Raw genomic sequence first — 24,606 nt, 5'->3', positions numbered from 1 at the left:
AAGGCCTATCTGAGACCAAGTCCTCACAAGCCTGCTGACTTAGGGAATAATAATTCTAAAAGGAAAATGGAAACAAACAGATATTTGGAATGTTAGGTTCTTCCACAGCAAAGCTTTATTCTAAAATGATGTGATGCATACACTGAGACATGCTGACTTCAGTAAATGTGCACATAACTCAATTGTCTGCTTTTTGGTGAAGTCCATCCAAAAAGTGGAGCTCATATAGATGAAATTTTCTTCTCAAATTACTGTGAGTATCTCAGTCTAGATGCCTGACAGTCCTCAGGTGGCAAACTTATTCTGAATAAATGAGTAAATAGACCATGTTTGAAAATTTGGAATGGCTTGAATAATTAATTCAAAACAGTTTTTTTAAACTCATATATAGTGCAGGGCTACATAGACTTCTCGGAAGTCAGGTGAAAAAATTCTTCTCCTAACACACTTATGTTCTATCACCAGAGACAATTCCTGGAAGCATTTGAAAAATAAAAGATAAGGACTGAGACAATGAACAAGATTAACATCTTATTTTCAATTTCACAGGATGCTATTTTTACTCTTCATTGAGAAAAATAAAAAGCAGCTTCTGATATCTGGGACTGATTTGACATTATGTTATTACAGTCTGGTCTGACACACACAGCCAGGTCACTTTGATCTCTTGTTGGACAAAACCTCACAAAATATCACCTCAAGCCAGGTGTGGTTGCACATGCCTGTAATTCTATCACTAGGGAGGCTCAGGTAGGAGGATTGCTGCAAGTTCAAGGCCAGCCTGTGATACATGGTGAGTTCAAGATCAGCCTGAACACACAGTGAGACTGTCTCAAACAAAATTAAAATAATATAACACCCCAAATAATATTATTAAGGCCATAATAAGTAAACAAAACCACTTGATGATATTTTCCTTAAGCACAGACAATAACCAACTCACTATCCCACAAAATACCCAATCATTGAATTGCCCCAACAATGCATAACACAGAGGGTCGCCCTGCTTCTCTAGCTTTCCTCCACATGGGATCCTGTCATAGGTGCATCCTAACCCCTCCTTGCTGAGACATCTCACAGTTCCCTGTGCTAACCCTCTCCTGCCTCAAAGAGAAATAAATCCAATTTTTCTAACTGCAAGTATGCTCTTGTTGACCTTTAGCTTAAGGATGTTAGCACTGCAAAGAGCAACTTTACCAAACTTGGTTGACTTTGTATAATCATGACAGTACTGTGATTTAAGAAAAAAAATACAATCATTATCAGCCTAGTAGGCCAACAAGGAGCAATGGTTTAAGAGTCAGTAAGTGGTTTACTTCTTTGCCTTTCCACTAAATCAGTCCTACAGAGATATGGTTGCAGATAAGTGCCATCAATTACTGTTAACTAGAAAACAGAAATTATGGATACATATGTAGCAATTTTTATAACAATTTGACAATAATTATATACATATGCAGTCTAATAAAATTAAGATGTATTTTTAAACACTGAACACAGCATTAAATGATTTCAATAGCACATTTCTCTCCCATTCTCCTTTCTTCCTTCTCTTCTTTCCTTGTTCTTTTGTTTTTGGTTTGTCTTTCTTTCATCTTCCATCCTTTTTTGAGCTTCTGGTTACAGTAGTATAATTCAGACTTTGAGAAGCCTACCTACATATGTTTCGCTAGTCCACTGTTTAGATAAAGTTCTGATGCATTTATTAAAATTTAAGTGCACTAATTCTAACTGTTTGACCTGATTTTCTTTTTTAAGAGAAGTAACCTTTGAGGTATGAGCTCTGTTTTGGTTGTTCACATTCAGGTCTCTGAGTTTTATCCTGTTTTCCATTGTGTGGGGGATATTTGACATTGCCATGAGTACAAATGTATTGCCTGGATAATGGGACATGAATCTCAGGATCATGCTCCTAATGTTAAAAAATATGTGTCTCATTATAACCTGATTCACAGTACCCATTTATAATCATAGCACAGCACAAAATGTTCCAAATTTAAACACTGCCTTCAGAACTCTAGAGTCACAGAGTGAGACTGTTAATCATATTAGAAGGTGAACTTGGTCTGCTAGTTTTCTGGAAACTCTTTGTGCTTCAGAACAGATGAAATTATGCAGTAAGGGACTTACTGCATTTTAGCTGAGTTTAAAGCTATCTCTCCAAAGAACCATGTTGCTATTATTGTGTGACAAGTGTGCTTAGGAAAGCAAGCTTTACCACAGAGCAAAAGACAGAATGGAAAACTCAGTCCAGTGTTCTAGCCCTGCGGTCTATATAGCTAAAGTATAGCATTTGTCAAAGTCAATGGAACTTTTATGTTTTAATACTTAAAAATGAAAACTTTCCTTGTATGATAGAATTTGTAATTATAACCAAAAGACTCAAATTACTTTAGTAACTGTCACTCTGTATGAATGAATCATCAGTAATGGGTTCAACACTTAGGCCTAGAAAGATTATAAAGAGATGAAGGAAAAAATGTCTTTTTCTTATATGCTACAGCTAATGTTAGAAAATGTCCAACATGGGGCTGGGGATTTAGCTCAGTGGCATATACACCTGCCTTGCAAGCAGGTGGTCGTGAGTTCAATCCCTGGTACCTATAAAAAAAAATGTCCAACACAAACAAGGAAGACCTGTGAGGTCACACATGAATAATATTATTTAGAAGAAACACTTCTTAAATTACTTTAGTGTTTCAATGTACAGTATGTCAGAAAGCATGTGCTCTTTCAAAACAAAGTACTACTTGTAAACTATAAAGTAATAAATATACACATAAAACAAAATAATGAAAGAGTTAAAGTTTCAAAGTGATCACTGGCTGTCTTTGAAAAATTAGTAAGGAATGGAAAATGAAGACATTACTTCAGAGACTGAAGTCTGCCTTTTGAAGCACGTCAGTTTATAAAGAACATGTGCAGAGAGAGTCAACATTGCTGAACAGAGGAGGAGCCACAATGGAGCTGCTCGGAGAAAATCAACTAACAACACAGATAATAGGAGGAATGGAAAGGACATCCATCCCAATCCCCAAGTCAATCTGAAATAAGAAACTTGTAGATCAAACAAAACATAGACACAGGACTACGAAATGGCAGTCAAGCCCACAGGGCTGCCAGTGGCATGCTGCCTGCCTGCCAAGCAAGATTCACCATACTGTGAAGTCTCCAAGAAAGGAATGCACTGCAGAAGTGTGGTTCACTCAAGCAAAACAGGACAGATGTGGCATACGAGACCCCGAGTCTCTTATGCTTTCCTCTACACAGAGGAAGAGGCAGCCTGGCAGTAAACTGCCCTCCCCAAAGTCCTACCAGCTTCTCTTCCGTTATGTGCTGTAACTGAGCAGTCCTGGAACAACAAGTTTAGGTACCTCAGCTGAGGGGATGTAAGATCTTTCCTTCCCTGTGACTAGTGACAGAGGGACAGACGCAGATGTGCAGATTTAAACAGCCTTGACACTCCACCACCACCCCGTGAGACAGAAGACATTGAAGGGGACTCAGCAGCCTTAGGCTGCTTCCCAGACAGCAGCAGAAGCCATGGCCTGTAAGGCCAGGGACTACAGTGGCATGGTGGCACACAACAGTGGCGGCAGCAGCGAAGACAGTGAATGGAACAGAACAATCCCTCCAGTCCTGTGACTAGTGAGGTGTGTTACTACCCCATCACCACCACCCCAGCAAAGTGCAGATCAAAGTGGGACTGGTTGTCTCTGCAACAGCAGGAGCAAAGAGAAAGCTCACAGCACAGACCTGACCCTGGTGCAAGACGGTAGACATACGCCAGAGGAAGTGGAACAGAGAAGGCTGGTCTGACTGGGAGGAGCCAACCGTACACACTGAGAGCCTTGGGCTGTCTGTGTCTGAGGCCACAGCAACTGGGAGAGAGACACAGGGATAAACGGGTTTGGGGGAGGTTGTTTTTAGGCTTTTTTGTTTTGTTTTGTCTTGCTTTTAGGTTGTTTAGGACTTTATACTTTTTCTGATCTTTTTGTCTTTCTTCTGCCTTTCCTCAACTCTCTTCCTTGATTTTATGATATTCACATGTGAGTGCACACCCTCTCTAGTCTCTCAGGTCTGCATCAGTAACCTTTTGCCTTCTCCTTCATTCCCTCTCATCTGTCCCATTTTTCAGTCTCCCAAAGCCTGGATGATCATTGTTTGATTTCTAGTCTTGCTTCAACTATATTTCTCTTCATTTAACTTTCTATTTTCTCACATCTTTCTTAAATTTCCATCCCACAGGGTAAAATCACCCTACTAAAGGAAAAATCTTTGTATACAAGTTCCTGAATAATGGTGGACTTTCTTATATAACTGCAGCGTGCGCCCCGCTGGTTAAAGGTACCAAGTTCATAGTTACTGAATTTCTACATTCCAGCAACATTTCACTCACTCCGATAAAGTTTAAGAAATGTCATGATGACATGAGCTTGAAATATCTCTAGACATTTTCTTTGATGTGCATGATGACATGCTACACAGCAGAAAAAGAGAGGCCGCTGAAAGGTCAAATTATGGCTGCACAGGTGCTCGAGGGCCCGACGGCTCCAGTCTGCACCTGCTCCAATCTGCACCTGCTCCAATCTGCACCTGCACTGCAGCGGAGACATCCAGCAATGCAGCTGGACTCATGTGCCGATGCCTGGCTGTGTTCAGTGTACTGCTCCTCTATCAGGACTTCGATGCTGATGCTAGAATTAAACCTCGCTCTCCACTGGCTGGTCACCTCTTGAGTAAGAGCATTGTGTGGAAGCAATTTCCATGCTTTTATGATACGAACTATACCAGCTTGGAAACACATTTTCCCTTTCCCATCTGCAGAACTTCCAGTCTGCTCCATTCCCTGTAGTGTATTTTTTGCATTGATGGGGTAATTTTAACTTTTGTTCTTTGACTGCTGAAGTTCATATTTGATGCGAACGAAGATTCTGCATCAATGTCTTCCTTTTCTGAATCATGGTTAATCATTTTCATATCAAGTAATGATGTGATCATTTTTGTCAGCTCCTTTTCATTCATCTGAGTGCTGATTTGATGTTCCCTATAGCTGACCATTTCACTGTTGTTAAAGGCAGGAGGAGCAGTCATTTGGTACGTCGTGACCAGGGCTGCATACGGTTTGCCCAGATAGTTCATTTTAACTTCATCTGTGCAGAATAATGTAGCCATGTCAGCTTCCATTCACTAAAATGCTGCCTATAAGATAACTCAAACATTTGTACACGTTTTTCTAATTCTTGGAGAGCTGAGATGTAGACGAAAGAGTCCGAGAGGCCATGCACCAGCCTGTAGAACATATATTCGAAAACTAATTCCCAAATCTATTAGTGGATCTTGATTTCCAACAAAATTGTTGAACTTATTGTTGATCTTATTAAGATTGGCACTGACACACATATGACACTGACACACACATCGTATACATTCGAGGTGCCTTGCTAGTAAACTAATAACCGTAGGCTTGCTCTTGTTTATTGATCATAGCTTCTTCAGAATCCATAGACATAGATAATCCATGAATTAGGCGTTTTGCCAATGTTCTTGCATAGAACTTTTGAAAAACATCCTTATCATCAATGGATTTGAAAACAGTAATAAAGCTCCAATCAATTTGTCTACTTCATTCGCAGCCATTCCTTTTGCTAACTTCTTCAGTAAGTTGTCACAGTACTTAGCAGTTCGGGTGCTCTGCAAACAGACTTGAGTTCTCTGCAATTTACCACTATGTAAGGGCCTTCATGTAATGCAAGGGCCTTATCCAATGCACCCACAAAGTGCAGATCACCATTCAAAACAGTGTTGATATGCTGAACAAATTTGCCATGTACTTCCAAAACTGATTCCACAAATAGCATTGGCATATTTTCCTGAGTAAGGTTACTAGTTGCTCATAGATATTATTTTGTAACTCCTACATCATATGGAGTAACCCAGTCAACACAGCAAGGTGTAAAAATACATATTTGCCATGTCATTTTTTCTCTTGTCGAATAATATTATGACATTCTGCATGTAAGAACTGTAAGTGGTCTACTACCATTCTTTGCTGACATTCATGTCTTCTTACTTAAGTATATGAACCTGGATGTCAGTATTTTCAACACTGAATTTCTTCAGCTTTTAGTCTACCTAAAGACTTTTCCATATCCTGTGAGCAATTTTATTCTTGTAATACATTTGAAGCTTCTTGTTTGCAATGCTCTCCTATTTCAGTCAGAAAAGGAGATGCAAAGATTTCTTGATAAAACTTTAAAGGAAAATTTTTTATACCTTTCAACATGAACAAAGGAGTTAACAATCCTGTGGATTATTTCCTGGTTTGGGTCTTCTCCACCATGATCATTTTTTACTTCTCGGAGCAGCATTTAGATAAGGATGGTCTGCAGCAGCACAACCATCCACTGCCTCCACATATCCAGAGCTAGCCCTCCTATCTCCATGAGTGGTTCATTCATTTCTACCCCACCATAACCCTCCTGAAGGTCAGCCTCAGTCAACTTATTCTTTTTCATATACTGGGTGTTGAGATACCCAGAGTCCATACAGTCTGCACTCTTGCTATATTCTTCCCACACTTATGGTACATAACAAGTACTTGTTCTTTGGACACTAGAACTCTCTTGTGCAAACGCCAAATGTGGTTTTCCAAAAAACTCTTAGTTTCTATGTAAAGTCTCTCTCCAAGAAGTTCAGGATAGACCACACACAAAGCATAAATCTCTGAGAAGCAATTGTTCCATGTTATTCTCTCGAGGTATTCCAACATAACAACTGCTTTCACTGTAACCAGGAGCTTGCTTCTTGTTTCATCAAAATCTTCTGTTTCAAAGACATTGTGCGAGTTTAGTGCTGAAATCTCCCACTAAAGAAGGCCAAGGGGGAGGGATAGGGGGAGAGGAACCACCCAAAGGAGCAAAGGACAAATGAGCCAGGAAGACGGGCGGTGGCAGCGGCTGTCAGCACGAGTCCCGCTCTCCACCGCACTGCCATTACTCAGCCACCTTATCCTTGACAGCAGAGCCAAACATATCCACTGACAGACAGACAGCCTCTTTAATAAATGGTGCTGGAGAAACTGGCTTTCCACACGGTGAAGGCTAAAACTGAACTAAAAACAAAAGTGGATCAAAGATCTGAATATTAAAACTGGGATCTCGTCTTTTTAAAAAGCTTTTACACAGCAAAGAAAATTACCAGAAAGTGAAAACAAGATGAACAGAGTGAGAAAAAATTTTAGCCAATTGTCCCTCAGACAAAGGCTTGATATCTAGAGCATGTAAAGAATTGGAAAAAATCAGAACCCCCCCCCAAGTTTAAAGAACCAATCAAAAAATGAGCATCTGAATCACATTTCTCAGGTGAAGAAATACAAACCACAAATAAATATATGAAAAAATGTTCAACATCACTGATCATTCAAGGATGCAAATTAAAACAATGCTGAGATTCTATCTCACTCTGGAAAATATGGCTAATATTGAAAAATCAATTAACAATTAACAAATGCTGGCCAGGATGTGGGGGAAAAGAAATCCATTTCTATGGCTGGTGAGGATTAAACTTGTGCAACCACTGTGGAAATCAACGTGGTGATTCCTCAAGACCTAGAATTAAAGGTCCCATTTGACCCAGCTATTCCTCTTCTAGATATCTTCCTGGAAGAATTAAAAACATCATACCATAGTAATATATGCACACCTACATTCATAAAAGCATACTCTGTAATAAATATTAAAAACAACCCAAATGCCCATTGACTGATGAATGGATTTTTTAAAAGTTCTTTTTAAACAATGAAATACTACTCGGCCATAAAAAGGATAAACTTAAGTCATTTATAGCTAAATGAATGGACCTTGAGACTGTTTTCTTAAGTGAAATAAATCAAACAAACAGGTAAATATTTCATTGTATCTCTGGGTAACTGACAGTATAAATAAGAATCAAAATAGGGCCAAGGATTTAGCTCAGCAGCACAGTGCTTGCTGTCAAGCACAAGGTCATGAGTTTGATTCTTGGTTCCCTCCAAAAACGTGTAATATATATTGTGAAACAGGAATAAATTGTTCAAAAGGAAAGTGGATCTAGGAAAGGGAAAGGGGAAAATGAAGATAGGGAAAAGGAAAAAGAGGATAAAATGGAAACAAAATTTTATAAATAAGAAGAGGTGCGGAAGGGAGTGCAGGGGACAGGAAAAAAAGAAATCAATATATATGATACACAGGTACAAATTCTCCATGGTGAAGGTGATTATTATGTGTAGCTAAATGTTACCAATAAACTTAATAATAAAAAATAAATAATTAACATGCACATTTTGTGGCTCACTGTGTTTATGTTTGCATAATTGCTATTTATTTCACACCAAGAAACCATATATAGATAGTTTCATCTAAAGTGACCGCTTACTTCAGTTTTATTGTTTTCTATAATTTATTGGTAGGGCTTTCTCAAATGCTTGCATTTATCACTAGATATTTCATATATTTAAGATACAATAAATGTCATCTTTTGAATTTAATTTGTGAATATTTTAGGAATATGATAAAAACAGATAATCTTATACTTAGTCACCACTAAATAAAAGTATTACTTATTAAAACAAAGAAATTAAGAGTTTTATGTACCAATAATTATTTCAGTTCCTCAATTTGAATTTTAAAGTTTTTAGTTGATTTTTATAGCCTATTCAATGTTATTATGGATGAGTTGTGGGAGCATAAAATATTATATTTGTTTCTTCATTTTACATATTTTCCTTAGAATACAAATAAAATACTTTAAAATATTAATTTATAAATCAGTCTAAATTCTGTTGAAATTTTTAATTAAATGGCTAATATGGAGCCTGTAAAGATTTCTCCATCTAAAGTAGTAGTAGTGACAAGACCCCATATGGAAAATGTACAAATTGTCACATTAATTTAGCGGGTGCTGCCCACCATGTCACTCACTAGGTTTCGCTGCTAAACTCACCTTCAGCGATGGCTGCTGGGTTGACAACTATAATTATCACAGTAAAAGGACAAACCACCACGTCAGATTACCTACCACATCAGAATCTGTGTTCTCAAATCCTCCCCTGTTCTCCACAGTGCTAAAAACTGATTCAGAAAAGAGTTCTTTTCCACATATAATTTGTAACGTTTTCAGCATGAATTGGACATTTGAAAAGATATTTGGATACTTGTAATATGACTCTCCAGAAGCAAAAAGTGCTATTGTAAAAAAAAAATTGTGGAAAACATTTATTATCTTGCATTGTGTTTCACATGTCTTTTAATCATTAAAGTAAAATAAAATTCACTATGTAAGTGCTGAAAATGTTTTACATTTCACAATCTAGGGAGATTTATAAAGTTTTGTTCTCCCCCTGCTGGTGCAAAAGAAAACTACAAGGTAAATAATTCAGGCATAAGATTTTAGATAATTTAGAACACAATTGCATAATAGTTGAAGCCCCAATTAAACATTGTTGTTGCTCAGGAATGCTTGGTAGCTTCCAGTTGAAAATTACAATAGACATTCTATTCATAATGGATACTTTGAAATTGTAATTCTACAATCAATGCCGTATAACCTAATATTCTCCAGTTCTATTCCTTTTCAAATTGTTATTATTGATTTTAAAACAAAGACTTATAGACACAGTTATGTCACTTAACATAAAACACTGTGATATTTAACAGATATTTTTGTGTTTTTTTATAGACTCTGACGATCTTTGAGTTTCACCCCATTCATAACAGTGGAAAAATTAGCGATGACCAATCTCCTGGACACTTGCACAGATAGGTAGTAGTTGCTATGATGTTGAGTAGAAAGCAACTTGTCTCTAAAGATAGAGATGTATCTTAAAACTCTACTTACCAGAATTTGGTAAAGGAGCAATGAAGATTGTTTTTAGTAGAAATAAAGAAAAAATGAAAGAAAAAAGATAGAAAAAAGGGAGGCTTTTTGTGACATATCTGCAATAACAAACTAATACAAGAACTTGAGATTTTATTCAAATAATTTCTCAAAACCTTTCAACCACCATCATCTGAATACTAGATAAATCACCATGCTAAACACTGAGTTCAGAACATTTATAATTTATTGAGGAAGTCAGACATCTCTGTTGTACTAACCTGCAGTTTCCTCTTGGCATCTGTGGGCACACATGGGGCACTACAAACAAGTTGGCCCCTAACCCACGTCAGCTCTTACCTTCTGTTCTGTTCAGCGACTTTTTCCATCAAATATCATCCCCTTCTTTTCTTTTTGGATCTCTTTCTCTTATAACACACTACTGTTTTCCTCTTTTAATGATTTTTTTACCCAAACTATTGATATATTTATGTTTGCATAAATCCTTATAGCCAAGCTTTTTGAAGAATTTCACAACCGTGGTTGTGTGCCTCAATTTTCCTTTCCTGCTTACCTCCAGCCTGAATGTTACTGCCCCCTCAGCCCCGAGGCACAGGATGACATTCTGATTGCAGAGATCCACACCCGCTTTTCAGATTCCTCCTAATTACCCCTTCTGGAGTTCTTGAAAATTTAGTCCTTGGCTTTCCTCCTTAGATGTCACTACTTCCTCTTATTTTTTAAAATTCTTTATTCCTGGGCTCTATTATTCCAATAATCCATTAAACATTTACCTTCCCAAAGATTCACTTTTGAGAATTACTTTCTCTGCCTCCCACTTCTCAGCCTCAGGTTATCTCCACTATATTAACAGGGATAATTATAAAATCTATATTTCAGACTTCACTTTTTTCTAAGTTAACTTCAAATTCAGTATGTACGATAGTGCCCCAAAATTGACCCTCAATGATTAAAACCTGAATGTCCTTCTGAACTCTTCTCTCACATAGCGTATAAATCCAGTTGATCATCAAATCTATCGTTTTGTATCTCCTAAATACTTTAAAACTACTTTTAGTTTTAAACTATGAGTCACACTATAATAGTTTACATCATTTACTCTCTTCCTTAATAATTCTTTTTTGTCTCTACATGACTGAGTGTACATTTTGTGTGTGCTGAATTACAAAGCAAAAGATATTTCTTCCCATGGTTTTTGGTTCAAAAATTTTTGAAAAACTTTTAAAATAGTGATCTGGAACATTTAGTTTGTGTGCAGTATGTTGCATTTGCTGCCTGCTCCTTACTCAGTATCTATATTGCCATTACCTTATGAATTTGAGTTTTGAAATCTAGCATTGGTAGGCATTACTAGAAATGAGGAAACTGAATCACAAACACTATTAGACTTAGAGAGGAGGTGAAAAGGCAGTGCACAGTAACTGGTTACCATGGCTGGAGAGTGAAGAGGCCAAAGTGACATGCTAGTCAAGGGTGTAACATTTCAGTAGGTAGAAAAGATAAGCCCTAGTGAGCACTGCACAACATGGTGACTATGTTAGCAAAAATACATGCTTCAGAATTGTGAAGAGAAGAGATTTTAAACGTTCTCACCACAAAGTAATAGCAGGTACATAAGGGCAAAAAATCACAAACCGAATCAATGCAATCTGGATCAGAAACTAACACTGTGTATCTATAATCATTCATGAAAAATATAATGGTCATCTTCTTGACAGTCTGAGCTTCTTAAAATGTAACATAAAACACTTATAAGTGTAAAAAAAGATACTTTACCATATGAATATGGCTGAAGCCTAAGTAAATGTTCTTTAAAATTTTCTAGTTGACCATGCAGGTAAAATATAAAAAGTCGTAAGAAGATCAAATAGCCAATCTGCCAAAAAGAAAAAAGAAAAAAGTTCTTTTGTGTTGCATCGATGAATGTTTAAAAACCATACAGAAAATGAACCATTTTATGATTAAATTTACTTTTGGTAAAATAACTTTAAACTCACTTGATATCATGTGGTTTTGAAGTAGCTTTAAAAAATTTATATGAAGATTGAAATGCTAGTCAGCAAAAGTAATTCATAAATCAATTATATATTATACTTCACCAGTGCTGAATGCTATTTTGCTCTATATATTTTAGAACAGTATTTTCCCCAGTGTTTCATGAGACCAATGAAGGGGCAGTGCTCAAATAAAATTTTAAAAAAGCATCATGATATATTTCATAATACCTTTTTTAGTATATAAGTGACTGTTTATTATGTGTGTGCTGGATCACACTGAGGAAAGGAAACATGAATCTCAAAACAATGTGAAAAAATTATTTTATAACTGAAGAATATTATACTGTACTAAGCTCTCTACTGCACTGTGAAGAAATTCATTTCTGGAAAGCACTACAAAATCTTCTGTGATGTTTAAACCAGTTTTAAAAAAGTTTGTGTTACACAGGTTGCATAAAATGGAATGTCTACAAAAGCATAATATATAAGATTTCACATAAAATCATAATGAAACACATAAACTGTACAAATAAATAGAATACAAGTAATGTGATTTGTTAAATCATGGAAAAGAACAAAACACTGGCAATAATTGTCACTTTCTAGGGTGTATTATGAATGTGCATGTGAAGAAGTAATCTTGAGTCCCCTTAACTGTAATGTAGTAATTAATGAGATGTACATGTTATCACACATACGTCAAAATAAAATAGGTGAATCTAACCAATTTTCAGTACTTCACCCAATACTATTAGGCAAATAAATGACAATACAAAGCCTCAACCCCAAGACTGTGTAATTGTTCTAAATGGCAAAAACTTTTAACTATAGAAATATTTTCAAGTATTTTATTATGAATCTCTATCATTAAAATAAATTTGTGGATGATTCATTATTATTCATCAATGTTTCTAGAAATTATAAATGTGTGCGATTTGTAGACTCAGAAAATAAACAAGTAAATAATAAAATGTTTGTGAGGCATATCCAGTGTGGGGGAGGATATTTACTATTTCATGGTAGTACTGTGCTTTTCTTTGGTAAAAGGGAAAGACTTATGCGATCTGAAGAGAAGCCAGAGTATAGTAATATGCTTTTCTAAGAGATCAAAATTAAATGAAAAAGAAGTGAAAGTATATAAAAGAATATTATAATATTCTAAGTGAAAGTATTATAGACAACAACACACATCACATTAAGCCATGGATGAAAAACTAGTTAGGAAGATAATTTGAAATTTTTTGAAGACTAAGAGATAGACATTGAGAAAAAATGAATGTTCAAAATCTAATATGCCATAAAAGAGAAACTTCTCTATTGTACCCTGAGTCATGAATCTTACCTGAGGTTACCCATAGTTATGCTATGCTTGGAAAAATGGCTTTAACATCTTGACCTAACTAAATATAAGAAGTGAAAGACCTCTATAGCAACAACCATAGTGTCCAGAAAACAGCTTGAAGACTACAGCAAAAAATGAAGTTATCCCGTTACTGGATACCAGAATTGTCAAAATGATCATAGTTCCAAAACTGATACATAGCTTTAATGCAATAAAAATCAAAAGAGTATCTCACACAACTAGAGATAATTTATATGGTGCCCAAAGTGACTCAGAATAGCAAAAGCAATGTTGGGAAATGAGCAAAACAGGGGCATCGTAATGCTGGGTTTAAAGTTGTATTACAAAGCTACAGTAATAAAAAAAACAGCATGAGACTGACACAAAAACAGACACGTGGATCAATGGAACAGAAGGGAGACGCAGAAAGAACTGCAGGCACATTCCGCATCTGATCTTTACAAAGAGACTGAAAACATACACAGAGGAAAGACAGCTTCTTTAACAAGCCATGCTGAGAAACTGGGTATCCACATGCAGAAAACTGAATCTGAATTAATATCTCTCACAATGTACTAAACTGAATAAAAATGGACCAAATATCTACATACGGTATTAAATAGGTGAAACTTGGGAAATCATAGGCGTTGTTGAGGATTTTCTGAACAGACCCACACTTCACAATAAACATCAAGAATCAAAAGGAACAATTATATTAAATTAAAAAGCTTCTCGACAGCAAAAGAAACAATAGAGTGATTAACAACCTAAATAATAGGAAAAAGTTTCTGCTAGCTACTCCTCCAACACAGGACAATAGAATGTTAAAGAACTCAAAAATTAAATCCCCAAAATAAAAGATCCAATCAAGAAATGGGCCAGTAAATTGAACAGGAACTTCATACAAGTACAAATGGCCAATAAATACATGAAAAAAAAGATGTCCCACATAGAAATAAAAACTAAAATAACCCTGAGATTATGTCCTACCCCAGAAAAAATTACTACCATCAAAAAAATCAAAGACTAACAAATGCTTCAGAGAAAAAGGAACTCTCTTACATTGTTGGCGGAAATGTAAACTAGTACAATCACTATGGAAATCAGTATGGAGATTCCTCAAAAAACTAAACACTAGAAATTCCATTGGACCTCTTTCAGTCTGGGTATTTTCCTGAAGAGTTCATGACATCACATTACAGAAATACACACATAATCATGTTTATGACACCACAATTCACAACAGTTAAATATTGAGAATGGCCTACTTATTTATCAACAGATAAATGAATAAAGAAAACGCAGCATTTCTGAAAAAGGAATACTAATATGCCAGAAGGGAAGATAAATTTGAGTCATTTGTTGCAAAAGAGATACACCTTCAGGTCATAATGTTAAGTGAAATAAATCAGACACAAAAGGCTAAATAGTACATGGTTTCCAATATGATTAAACTGAAAGTATAAATAATTTAAAGAGCAAAATACAAAAAGAAGTAGGGAGCTGGGTCTGCAAACAGGAAGAGGACTGAGAGATGAAAGGAAGGCAGCGGAAGGGGAAGAGGTGAAGAGAATAAAGACGTACCGTGCACACGTACCAGCTCGCCATGATGAGTGCAATCATGATGCAGTAATAAAATGTTTTAAAGTAAATTTACAAAATGAGCAGAATAAAGTGGATAAAGCTTTGACAGGGATATTTTTCAATAAATCTCTCTGTCAAAAAGGAGTAAAGGGAAGGTTCCAGTGTATTGTCAGTTATATAAGGACAAGTCTCAAAGGCAAGAAAAGTTCTTACCCGTGGAGGCCTTGCAAATTTCCACTAGCTAGCTTATACCGGTAAACCAATATAGAATAAGCTTTGTAATTAGTAAATCTGAGAACTGGGCATGTTGTCTCATGGTGGTACTTCCGGGGACTCCAGAATCTCTGGGCTTAGGGGTTTTCAAACCTTTACTCCTGGGACACTGGATGAATCACACAAACTGCCATCATTTCCTATGTTGTGAAATGCTAGATAATAATAGCACCTGTGTTTTAGGAATATACAGAAAATTCAGCAATTTAATATTAAGTTTAATATATTTAAGGTACTTATCATTGTATGAAGCACATAATTAAGTACTGCTTGTTGGTGGTTACTGTAAGGAATTGTCCAAGTCACCTGACCTGATGATAAAAAAGGGATCTGGGGTTTCAGGACAGAGACAGGAGGGGAAAACAAAAGGGAAGTTTTAAAAAGATCAAAATGAACAACTGGGAGAGAAGACAGACAGTTCCAAACACAAAGTAATGAGTTGGAAATATTCATTATCCTGACTTGATCAACGCATACTATGTACATGTATTGAAATATGGTGCTGAGATTCATAAATGTGTTAATCAAAACTTTTTAAATATTTAAGGAGATGGAAATGTTAACTACCCTGATGCGGTACATTATATATTGTAAACTTGCATCAATTATATGCCATAGCCCTAATTTGTACAATTAAAACATTTAATTTTTAATTTGTACCATTAAAATATTTAATTTTTTAAAATATTGTATACTTCATACTGTAAAAGAATTAGGGGAAATTTAGCTCAAATGGGAGTGGGATAAAAATGGCAGAATAAATGTATAAAAAAGAGATCAAGATACAATATCCCATGACAAATGCAGGCATTATGTATCACTACGCATTAACATACACTGATAAAAATTTTAAAATGATATAACATGTATAACACAGAAGCAATATAGAAAATGTATAAAACTATATTTCACTTTATATTTTACTTTTTTTTATTTTTTGAGACAAAGTCTTACTACATAGTTCAGGCTGACTTTGAACTCACTATGTAGCTCAGGCTGACCTTAAACTCATGGATCCTCCTGACTCAGCCTCCTGAGTGCTAGGATTACAGGCATGTGCCATCATGCCCAGCTAATTTTTTTTTCTAGAAGAAATGCAAAAGTTAAGAAATGGAGGAAGCTTACTAAATGAAATGAGAAGGAAGGGGCAGATGAACCAGATTTACATTTCTCCATTCCATTGTTTTTCAATTATAAATACTCATATTTATGTTTTATACATTTCATATTCATACTTCTATTTTAACTTTATATATCTGCATGTTTTCATGTATATGTATGTATGTATGTATATATATATATATATATATATATATATATATCAACAATAGAAAGTTTTTTAAAAAGACCAAAAAAATCTTTGTAATCCCAGAATTCTGAGAAAACTATTCATAACATTTTTAACTTCAGCCTTTTGCTTAACCAATTGCTACTATGTGTTCTGCATCTTTTCTTGCTTTGTCTCCATAAATCTTTTATTCCAAAATATGTTAGAGAGCATCCAGATTAGGTTTGGACAGAAATATGATTGTCTCCCCAAAATATCCTACTGAAAGGCGGGTTCATGAATATTCTCTCATGCTTTGTTTCTAAGAGTTCATACTCAAAATTGAACAAGAAAAAAACATAATGTTGCAGAATGAGTTATACTTGTTTTGTACTTATGGTATACATTACAGAAGCTCTTCTTTACTTTCTTTACAATAAAAGTATTAAGCTAAGTTTATTATTAATTAAGCTAAATTTAATTGACTAATAGTTTCCAACCATCAATTATGAGCAGGAGTAAAACCACATGATTTCAAGAATCTTATAAAATATAACCCAAGTGAAGAGAATTTGTTAAAGCCCTAAAATGACAGAAAGACTGAAATAACTAATTTCAGATTGGGAAGCTATTTAAGGTTATCTATCAGCAACTTTGAATTTCAAATTAAGTAATATTAAAATTTCTTAAAATGGAAAAGATAAAACTTACATATACTCCAAAAATCAATAAATACATTGATTTTAATTAAATATTTTCTAACATAGTTTGTAAAATTATATTTTCTCAGACTCTGTCTACTTGAACATCAGGCAATAATATTCTGTTCACAACTCAAAGTAACATTACTAAGCCTGAGCATATTCCATAGTAAAAGAGACACTATTGCCTTAGTCCTAAAATAGATGTCATATAGTTACATATAGTGTAGAGATTAATGATTTGAAACACATCAAATGTTCAAAACATACCTTTGTCAGCTTTATCTCAACAGAATATAGAAATTCCTTCAGGAATGCATCACAACAGAGTCTATATAAAACTGATTCCGCAACAAAAAATAAGGCATGCAGATGATCACAATCAAGGGAAGCATGGTCCAGGGAAGCAAAGAGCATATTTAGAGCTTCTGAAATATCAGGAAATAGAAACTCTATCATTTTACAGTTACCTAGTTTTTGTGCATCCTATAATTAATTCTTGAAATTAACTATTTGCTCATCAGATACTAATTTTAAAGCATATCTGCAAATTATTTGGCACCCTTCCCAGCAAAGGATAAATTCTACCGCCATGTTCCTTAAACTCAAGTAGCTCTTGTGCTTCCTTCAAATGAGAGAATGCAGCAGGAATGACTTGCATGGCTTTCAAGGCCAAATCAGAAAAGGTGATATAGATGCCACCAACTGGTCTCCCCAATGTCTGGCTCTGGAACAATCAGCTGCCATGCAGAAAAGCCAACCTGAAACTGGGCTCAGAATCAGCATGCCAGGGAACTGGGGCTCATTTTTTGTGAAATCAGAAGTCATTGGAAATTATTTAGGCTGTCAAAGGGCTCTGCTAAATGAACAGTGGACTACAGAGTAGAAACAGACAAAAATACAGATAGAGATCCTAGTAGGAGATTATTTCACTTATGAAGATGGTGAGAAGAAATCATGTTCAGGAAATCTTTTGGGGTCAATGTCCAAGTGAGTCAAAACACTTCTAGCTCCGTGTAACACATTCAACTGAACATAAAATATCTTCAAAAAAAGGTGTGTGTTATCTACAAGATCAGAATCGGAAGGGATCCCCAGCTGGTTAATAAAACTGTCCACAGTGTGTGAATTTCTCCATCAGCTCGTCCCTGGACATCCTGTGATGGTGACCCAAGCTCCAAACTTTATGTTTTTATTAAACAACGTAGAGAGCAATAAAGAGAGGCAGGAAGAGGGAAGACATGCTTCCCAAACATGTATTTTTCAAAGCTGGTTAATAAAAGTATTCCAAATAGTCCTGTGTTTACATCCCTTTGGACAGGATCAGTCATGTGATTACTCCCAATCTATTCACTGGCGAGTTAATGGGAATGACTAAAATAACTCAGGCCAACTATGCTTCACCCCCGGGACTGAGCACGGGCTACTTGCTCTGAATCACACGGCCCACGGAGGCCTGAATGCAAAAATGAACAAAGCACTTGGATACTGGTTGGAGACAAACCAAAAGTTTTTACCGCAAAGTCATCTAAACATTTAAGAGAGACAGCTACGGGTAGCACTGCGCTGAAGGGTTATAAAGGCAAGTTAAACACAAAACAGTTCTTACTGCTCTAAGCACCTAGAGAGCATTACAATCATTACACTCCCAATTTACACGGGGCAATACTCCCTGACCTTATGTGGTTAACATTCTGAAACTCATTTTAAAAGGCATATACATAACATTTAAGATAATGAGAAGGAATTTTAGCCTCTTAAAAATAATGTTATTTAATTTCTTTTTTAGATTAGTTGGAGGATGTTTGAAAGGAGACATAAATGAGAAGGGATAAATGAAAGGTAATGAGGAAACTCAGCTATATAAAATAAGTAAAATCAAAGGCCATTTGATTAATGTCTTATGAGTAAAAATTATAAAAGGCAGAAACAAACTTTATAATATATAGTGCTTATTGTAATTGGAAGTCACTAAATGACAGTTTATATAACTTTTTAATTAGTTACTAATTTTAGAAAAAAGGAATAAAGACTATAATGAGAAAATTTTAAACAATTTCATAATTAAAAATTTGAGCAGTCAAATTCATAAATTCAAAATTATTAAAGAAACTTTTAGACTGGAATATTGAAATATTTTTTCTTGTGTCCTGCAAAATTTCTAGAAATTAAAGATCTTAAATTATGTCTTAACTACTAATATAGAAAACACTTAGGATTCTTAACAAGGGCTTAGCGTACACACCGTCTTGAATTTCTCCTTTGCATTGTGCCAGATATATTACTTCAGTCCACGCAAAAGGAAGATGAACATGTTTCCCAGAACCCAAGGAACTGAGACCTAATCTTCTCTGCAATGGGGAGACATGAAAAATGAAAACCCAAATGCATAACTTTTTATTTGTTTCTTAATTTTTATCATCTCTTAATTATATTCTGAAAGTCATTCTGTGAGGTGGATGCTTTGTAACCAGAGTTATATACAATTTTATATGATTGTTTTTATTAGTATTTTTGACATGTTCCCCAAATTATTGGTACTGCATGTAGAGAATATTAATATTTTGAGTATTGTCATTAGTTATTTGATAAAAATCATTTTTAATCTGCCTACCAGTGGTTACTTCTATCTTATTTTTCCCAAGAGATGCATCTCTAATTGTCTAAAAATAATTTTGAAGATTATAATAAGCTTGATATCAATTTGCTCTAACTTTGGCTCTCAGTGTTGATAGATCAATACTAACGGAAATGAGGGAAAGCAGTGACTGCTTCATTTCCTTTGTTGCAGTGTCCAATCCTGGGGCTCCCCAGGAAGCATTTAGCCAATTGGAAAGAGGCTTGCTGATGAATGTACATCCTGGCACCTGTTGCATGCATACCATTTTTTCATCAAATGTTTTAAGTGGATTATCTCAAATGTTTATATATATATATATATATACATATATATATGTATATATATATATGAACAATCATTAACTGAAAAATAACAACTATTATCACAAAACAAATAAGCATCTTACATTTACTTCAATTTTGTGCAATTTTTATTTCATAAATTAAGCTGACTCTTACATGAGAAACTAAAAATGATAAATGAAGAACAAAAAAGAAGACAGGCAATAGGAACTGGGAAAACATTTTTCAACTGAGAAGAGGAATAAGAGACGGAGCAGTGGGAGGGTGGGTAAGGAAAGGGGATAAAAATAAGAATTGGAAAAATGGAGATAGCTTATAACTTAAACTGACAGTGAGTTAAATGTATTAAAGGCAAGGCAAAGGTTTATTTTACTTCCTTTTCTGGTTTAACACATTTGAAAATTTGGGCATTAGTATCTTACCTTAAAGAACCATACTTTTTATGTTAGGTCAAGAACAGTTTATAACAGCAAACAAAACAAAACAAGAACGTAGTCCTTGTATTGGTATACAAGTAAATGTTTACAAAGCCTTTCTTTACTCTCTGTACTACATTATACTTCAGCTAAACTTTTTAAAGTAATGGTTAAATTTTCACAATCTAAATTCTACATGCCAGCCTTTGATGTATTGCTGTGGGCTTATGGACTAGTGTCAACAACCATATTTCCATTAGTTTATGAGAAGTCATCACACAAAAAGCTACTGAAAATTTAATTATTTAGTTGAAAGCTTTAACTTAAATTTGCTGAATATTTTCTCTTTTCTTACTTAGAACTTCTTTAAACAATGGTGTGCCGATATGCTTATTCTTTCTTTCGATATTTTAGAACATGTACTCATTCACCAACTCTAAAACAAAACTTGCTCAGCACTAATGAAATCATGTGCTGTACCTTACAGCGGAGAATATTTTTTCTTGCTTGTTCCAGCAGTGCTTTCTTCTCTATTGGATTCTGTGTTTGATTGAATTTCAAGATGAACTTTTCTGTGATTATCCCTGGTGACCTAAATTTAATAAGCATTAATAACAATATTTATTATTTTTAAAAAATTTTATTTAAAGAAAAAAAAATAAAACAGTAAAAGGGCACAAGTAATACAGAATTTCAAATAAAAATAAAAATAAATAGTAAGAAATCACTAGGTAATAGATTACATATTGTCATCTTAGAAATAGTTGTTCAAGTTACAGGATTAAAGCATACAAAGTGGACATTCAAACAGTGAGACTGCAAACAGTTGTGTTCAATGATCCAACAAAAACTTAGTAATATGGACATCTATCTTACACACCTAAACAAACTTGTAGCTGTATCATTTAGAGCACTTTCTTTTCCTCTCTTTTTTACAATAACATTTACACATTTTGGGTTTTATTACTCCCATAGTTCTTATTACTTTTTTGGAAGAGAATAAAACCAAATATAACAAAATAAAGCAGTCAGTCAGAACAAAGGATGGACATAGTACATGACGTAAAAACAGAATACAAGATAATCAACAATGGTTACCATAATGCCTCTTGATACCTTAAAAATAATTGCCTATATCATTAGGTATAATAATATTGAATAAAACAGTACAGAACAAGACCAATAAAGCCTAAATATTGGACACATTACAGGACTTCAAAAGAACATAATAGTCAAACCAAAATGGGCGTCATAATGAATCTTACTGCCTTCAGAGTAGTTGCCTATACCCTCAAACTTGATACTATCAAACAGAAAAGAATACAGTAAAATCAGTCAAAACAAGATGGTGAGAGCAATACGGGACTTCAAGTTAATGGGAAATCAAAAAGTTACTATAATATATCCTGCTAATTTTTTTGATTTTCCTTTAATTAAAAAATAATAATAAAAATAATTTTTTAAAAGGGGGAGATTGAGATAAAAGAGGACATAACAATATAACAATACAGGTCAGAACAGAACAATTAAAGCAACATAGTGTTTCACCACAAGATGATCCGACTTAACAGTAGTTACCACAGTGTCTCTTTCTTTGAAATATTTGAGTATAACTTCGTATACTATAGCATCAAACATATCAAGACAGTGTGAAACCATTCAAGAAGATGAAAGTATTACAGAATATTTAGAACCAGCTAACAGAAAACAAACAGTGGTTTCTAGATTATCTCTTTTCCTATAAAAATTTTTGTTAAAACTATCACATATAATAAAATCCAGTAAGATATAACATAATAAAACCAATAAAGACAGAAGAACAACAGTTTGGTGGGACTTCACAACAAGATGATATTAAATCAGCACTAGCTATTATGATGTCTTGTTTTCTTCAAAATAGCTGCTCATATTATCACACACAATAATATCAAACAGCCCAGAATAAAATCATTCCAATTAATGAGTGAAAACCACACAATGGGGAATCATGATTACCACATAATTTTATGTATTTTTAGCACTTCTTACAATAGGGAAACTATTCTGTATTCATACATGTGAGTCACTTATGAGTATGGTCTCAAGCTGTGCCCATTTATTTATAAACATGTCAGTGTGATTCTTCTTTATAGCTGAGTAGTACTCCATTGTATAAAAATATCATAACTTTTTTATCCATTCCTCAGTTCATGGACACTTAGGTTGTTTCCAATATCTGGCTATTACAAATTGTGCTGCTATAAACATGGGTGCACATATATCATTGTGGTATGATGCTTTCAGTTCTTCTGGGAATATGCCTAGAAGTGGAATAGCTAGAACAAATGGGACTCCCAATCCCAGCTTTTTGAGAAATCTCCAGACTAACCTCCACAATGGTTGCACCAGTCTACACTCCCACCAACAGTACAGGAGAGTTCCTTTTTCCTTACAGCCTCTCCAGCATTTGTTGTTGATGGTTTTCTTGATCTTGGCCATTCTTTCAGGAGTGAGATGGAATCTCAGTGTGGTTTTAATTTGCATTTCTCTAATGACTAATGATGATGAACATTTTTTCATGTATTTATTTGCCATTTGTATTTCTTCATCTGAGAAGTGTGTATTCATCTCAGATGCCCGTTTTTGGATTGGATCTTTGAATTTTGGGGGTCTGATTTTATTTAATTCTTATATGTTTTTGTCAGAAGTCCTTTGTCTGAGGGAGTGTTCACTAAGATTTTTTTCCCAGTTTGTGGATTTTCTATTCACTTTGCTGGAGATTTCTTTTGACATGCAGAAACTTTTTAATAAGAGGTGAGCCCAGTTATTGATTTTGGGAAGTATTTTTTGAGTTCATAAATTCCCTACCTACACCTATATCTTCAAGGTTTTTTCCCAATTTGTCTTTCAATAGATTTAGTTCTGTTTTAATATTCAGATCTTTTAGTATACGGTGATAGACATGGGTCTAGTTTTAGTTTTCAGCACATGGAGAGCCAGTTTTTCCAACACCATTTGTTAAAGAGACTGTCATTTTCCAGTGAACCTGTTTGGCCCCTTTATCAAAGATAAGGTGGTTGAGTGTGTTTGTAGTTGTGGTTGTATCTTCTAATCTATTCCACTGATCTTCAGCTCTGTTTTGATTCCAATACCATGTTGACTTTACTACTGTTGCTTTGTAGTATAACTTCAAGTCAGGGATTGTGATGCCTCCTGCTTTGTCTTTGCTGCTTAGAATTGCCTTTGCGATTCTAGGTCTCTTCTGGTTCCAGATGAAATTTAGGAGTGATTTCTCTAGATCTATAAGGTATGTTGATGGTATTTCTATTGGGAATGCATTGAATCTGTATAACAGTTTTGGGAGAATGGCCATTTTCACAATGTTTGTTCTTCCTATCCATGAGCAAGGGATGTCTTTCCATTTTCTGAGATCATCTTCAATTTCTTTGTTCAGTGTATTATAATTTTCCCTGTATAGGTCATTCACTTCTTTCATGAGAGTGGTAGTTAAATATTTCATTTTTTGGTTGCTAGTGTGAAGGGTGTGGCTTCTCTTATTTCTCTCTTCGTGATTTTGTTGCTAGTGTATAGTAATGCTATTGATTTTTGAGTACTGATTTTGTATCCAGCTACGTTACTGAATTTATTTATTATATCTAGGAATCTTTCAATGGAATTTTGGAGGTTTTCTATGTAGAGTATCATGTCATTCATAAATAATGATAATTTAACTTCTTATTTTCCTATCTTTATCCCTTTTATTTCACTCTCTTGTCTGATTGCTCTGACTAGTACTTCCAGTACTATATTAAATAAGAATGGTGATAAAGGATATCCTTGTCTTGTGCCTGATTTAAAGTAAAGGCCTTCAATTTTTGTCCATTTAGTATGATACTGGCTGTTTGTCATAGATGGCCTTTATTATATTGAGGTAAAGACCATCTATTCCAATTTTCTGTAAAATTCTTATCATGAATGAGTGTTGGACCTTATCAAAAGCTTTTTCTGCATCTGTAGAAATGATCATGTGATTCTTACTTTTGGCTTTATTGATATGGTGGATTACATATATTGCTTTACTATGTTGAACCATCCCTACATGCCTGCATTGAATCCCACTTGGTCATGGTGTATAATATTCTTGATGATTTGCTGCATCCTATTTGCCAATATTTTATTGAGGTTTTTTGCATCTGTGTTCATTAAGGAGACTGATCTATGGTTCTGTTTTTTAGTTGGGGTTTTTCTC

General features: G+C 34.8%; 1 protein-coding gene and 1 pseudogene across 1 annotated transcript in view; both read right to left on the bottom strand.

The window, feature by feature from the left end:
* The window catches only part of Tmem232 (transmembrane protein 232), a 201,397-nt gene that overhangs the window by 156,845 nt on the left and 19,946 nt on the right, over positions 1 to 24,606 (bottom strand). The window contains exons 2-6 of the mRNA XM_063235601.1: positions 20,859 to 20,970; positions 19,286 to 19,391; positions 17,311 to 17,468; positions 11,653 to 11,752; positions 9,058 to 9,224 (exon numbers count right to left, since the gene is read on the bottom strand). Coding sequence (XP_063091671.1) covers positions 9,058 to 9,224; positions 11,653 to 11,752; positions 17,311 to 17,468; positions 19,286 to 19,391; positions 20,859 to 20,970 — 643 coding nt within the window. The remainder of the gene's footprint in view (positions 1 to 9,057; positions 9,225 to 11,652; positions 11,753 to 17,310; positions 17,469 to 19,285; positions 19,392 to 20,858; positions 20,971 to 24,606) is intronic.
* On the bottom strand, positions 4,514 to 6,858 carry LOC106025590 (cullin-2-like; annotated as a pseudogene).

This window comes from Cavia porcellus, unplaced genomic scaffold, assembly GCF_034190915.1.
Source record: "Cavia porcellus strain 051 isolate PalLab524CR breed Dunkin Hartley unplaced genomic scaffold, mCavPor4.1 scaffold_2, whole genome shotgun sequence".
NCBI classification, from domain to species: Eukaryota; Metazoa; Chordata; class Mammalia; order Rodentia; family Caviidae; genus Cavia; species Cavia porcellus.
Note: the sequence above shows the minus strand (reverse complement) of the source record. Positions and strands in the feature narration are given on the sequence as shown.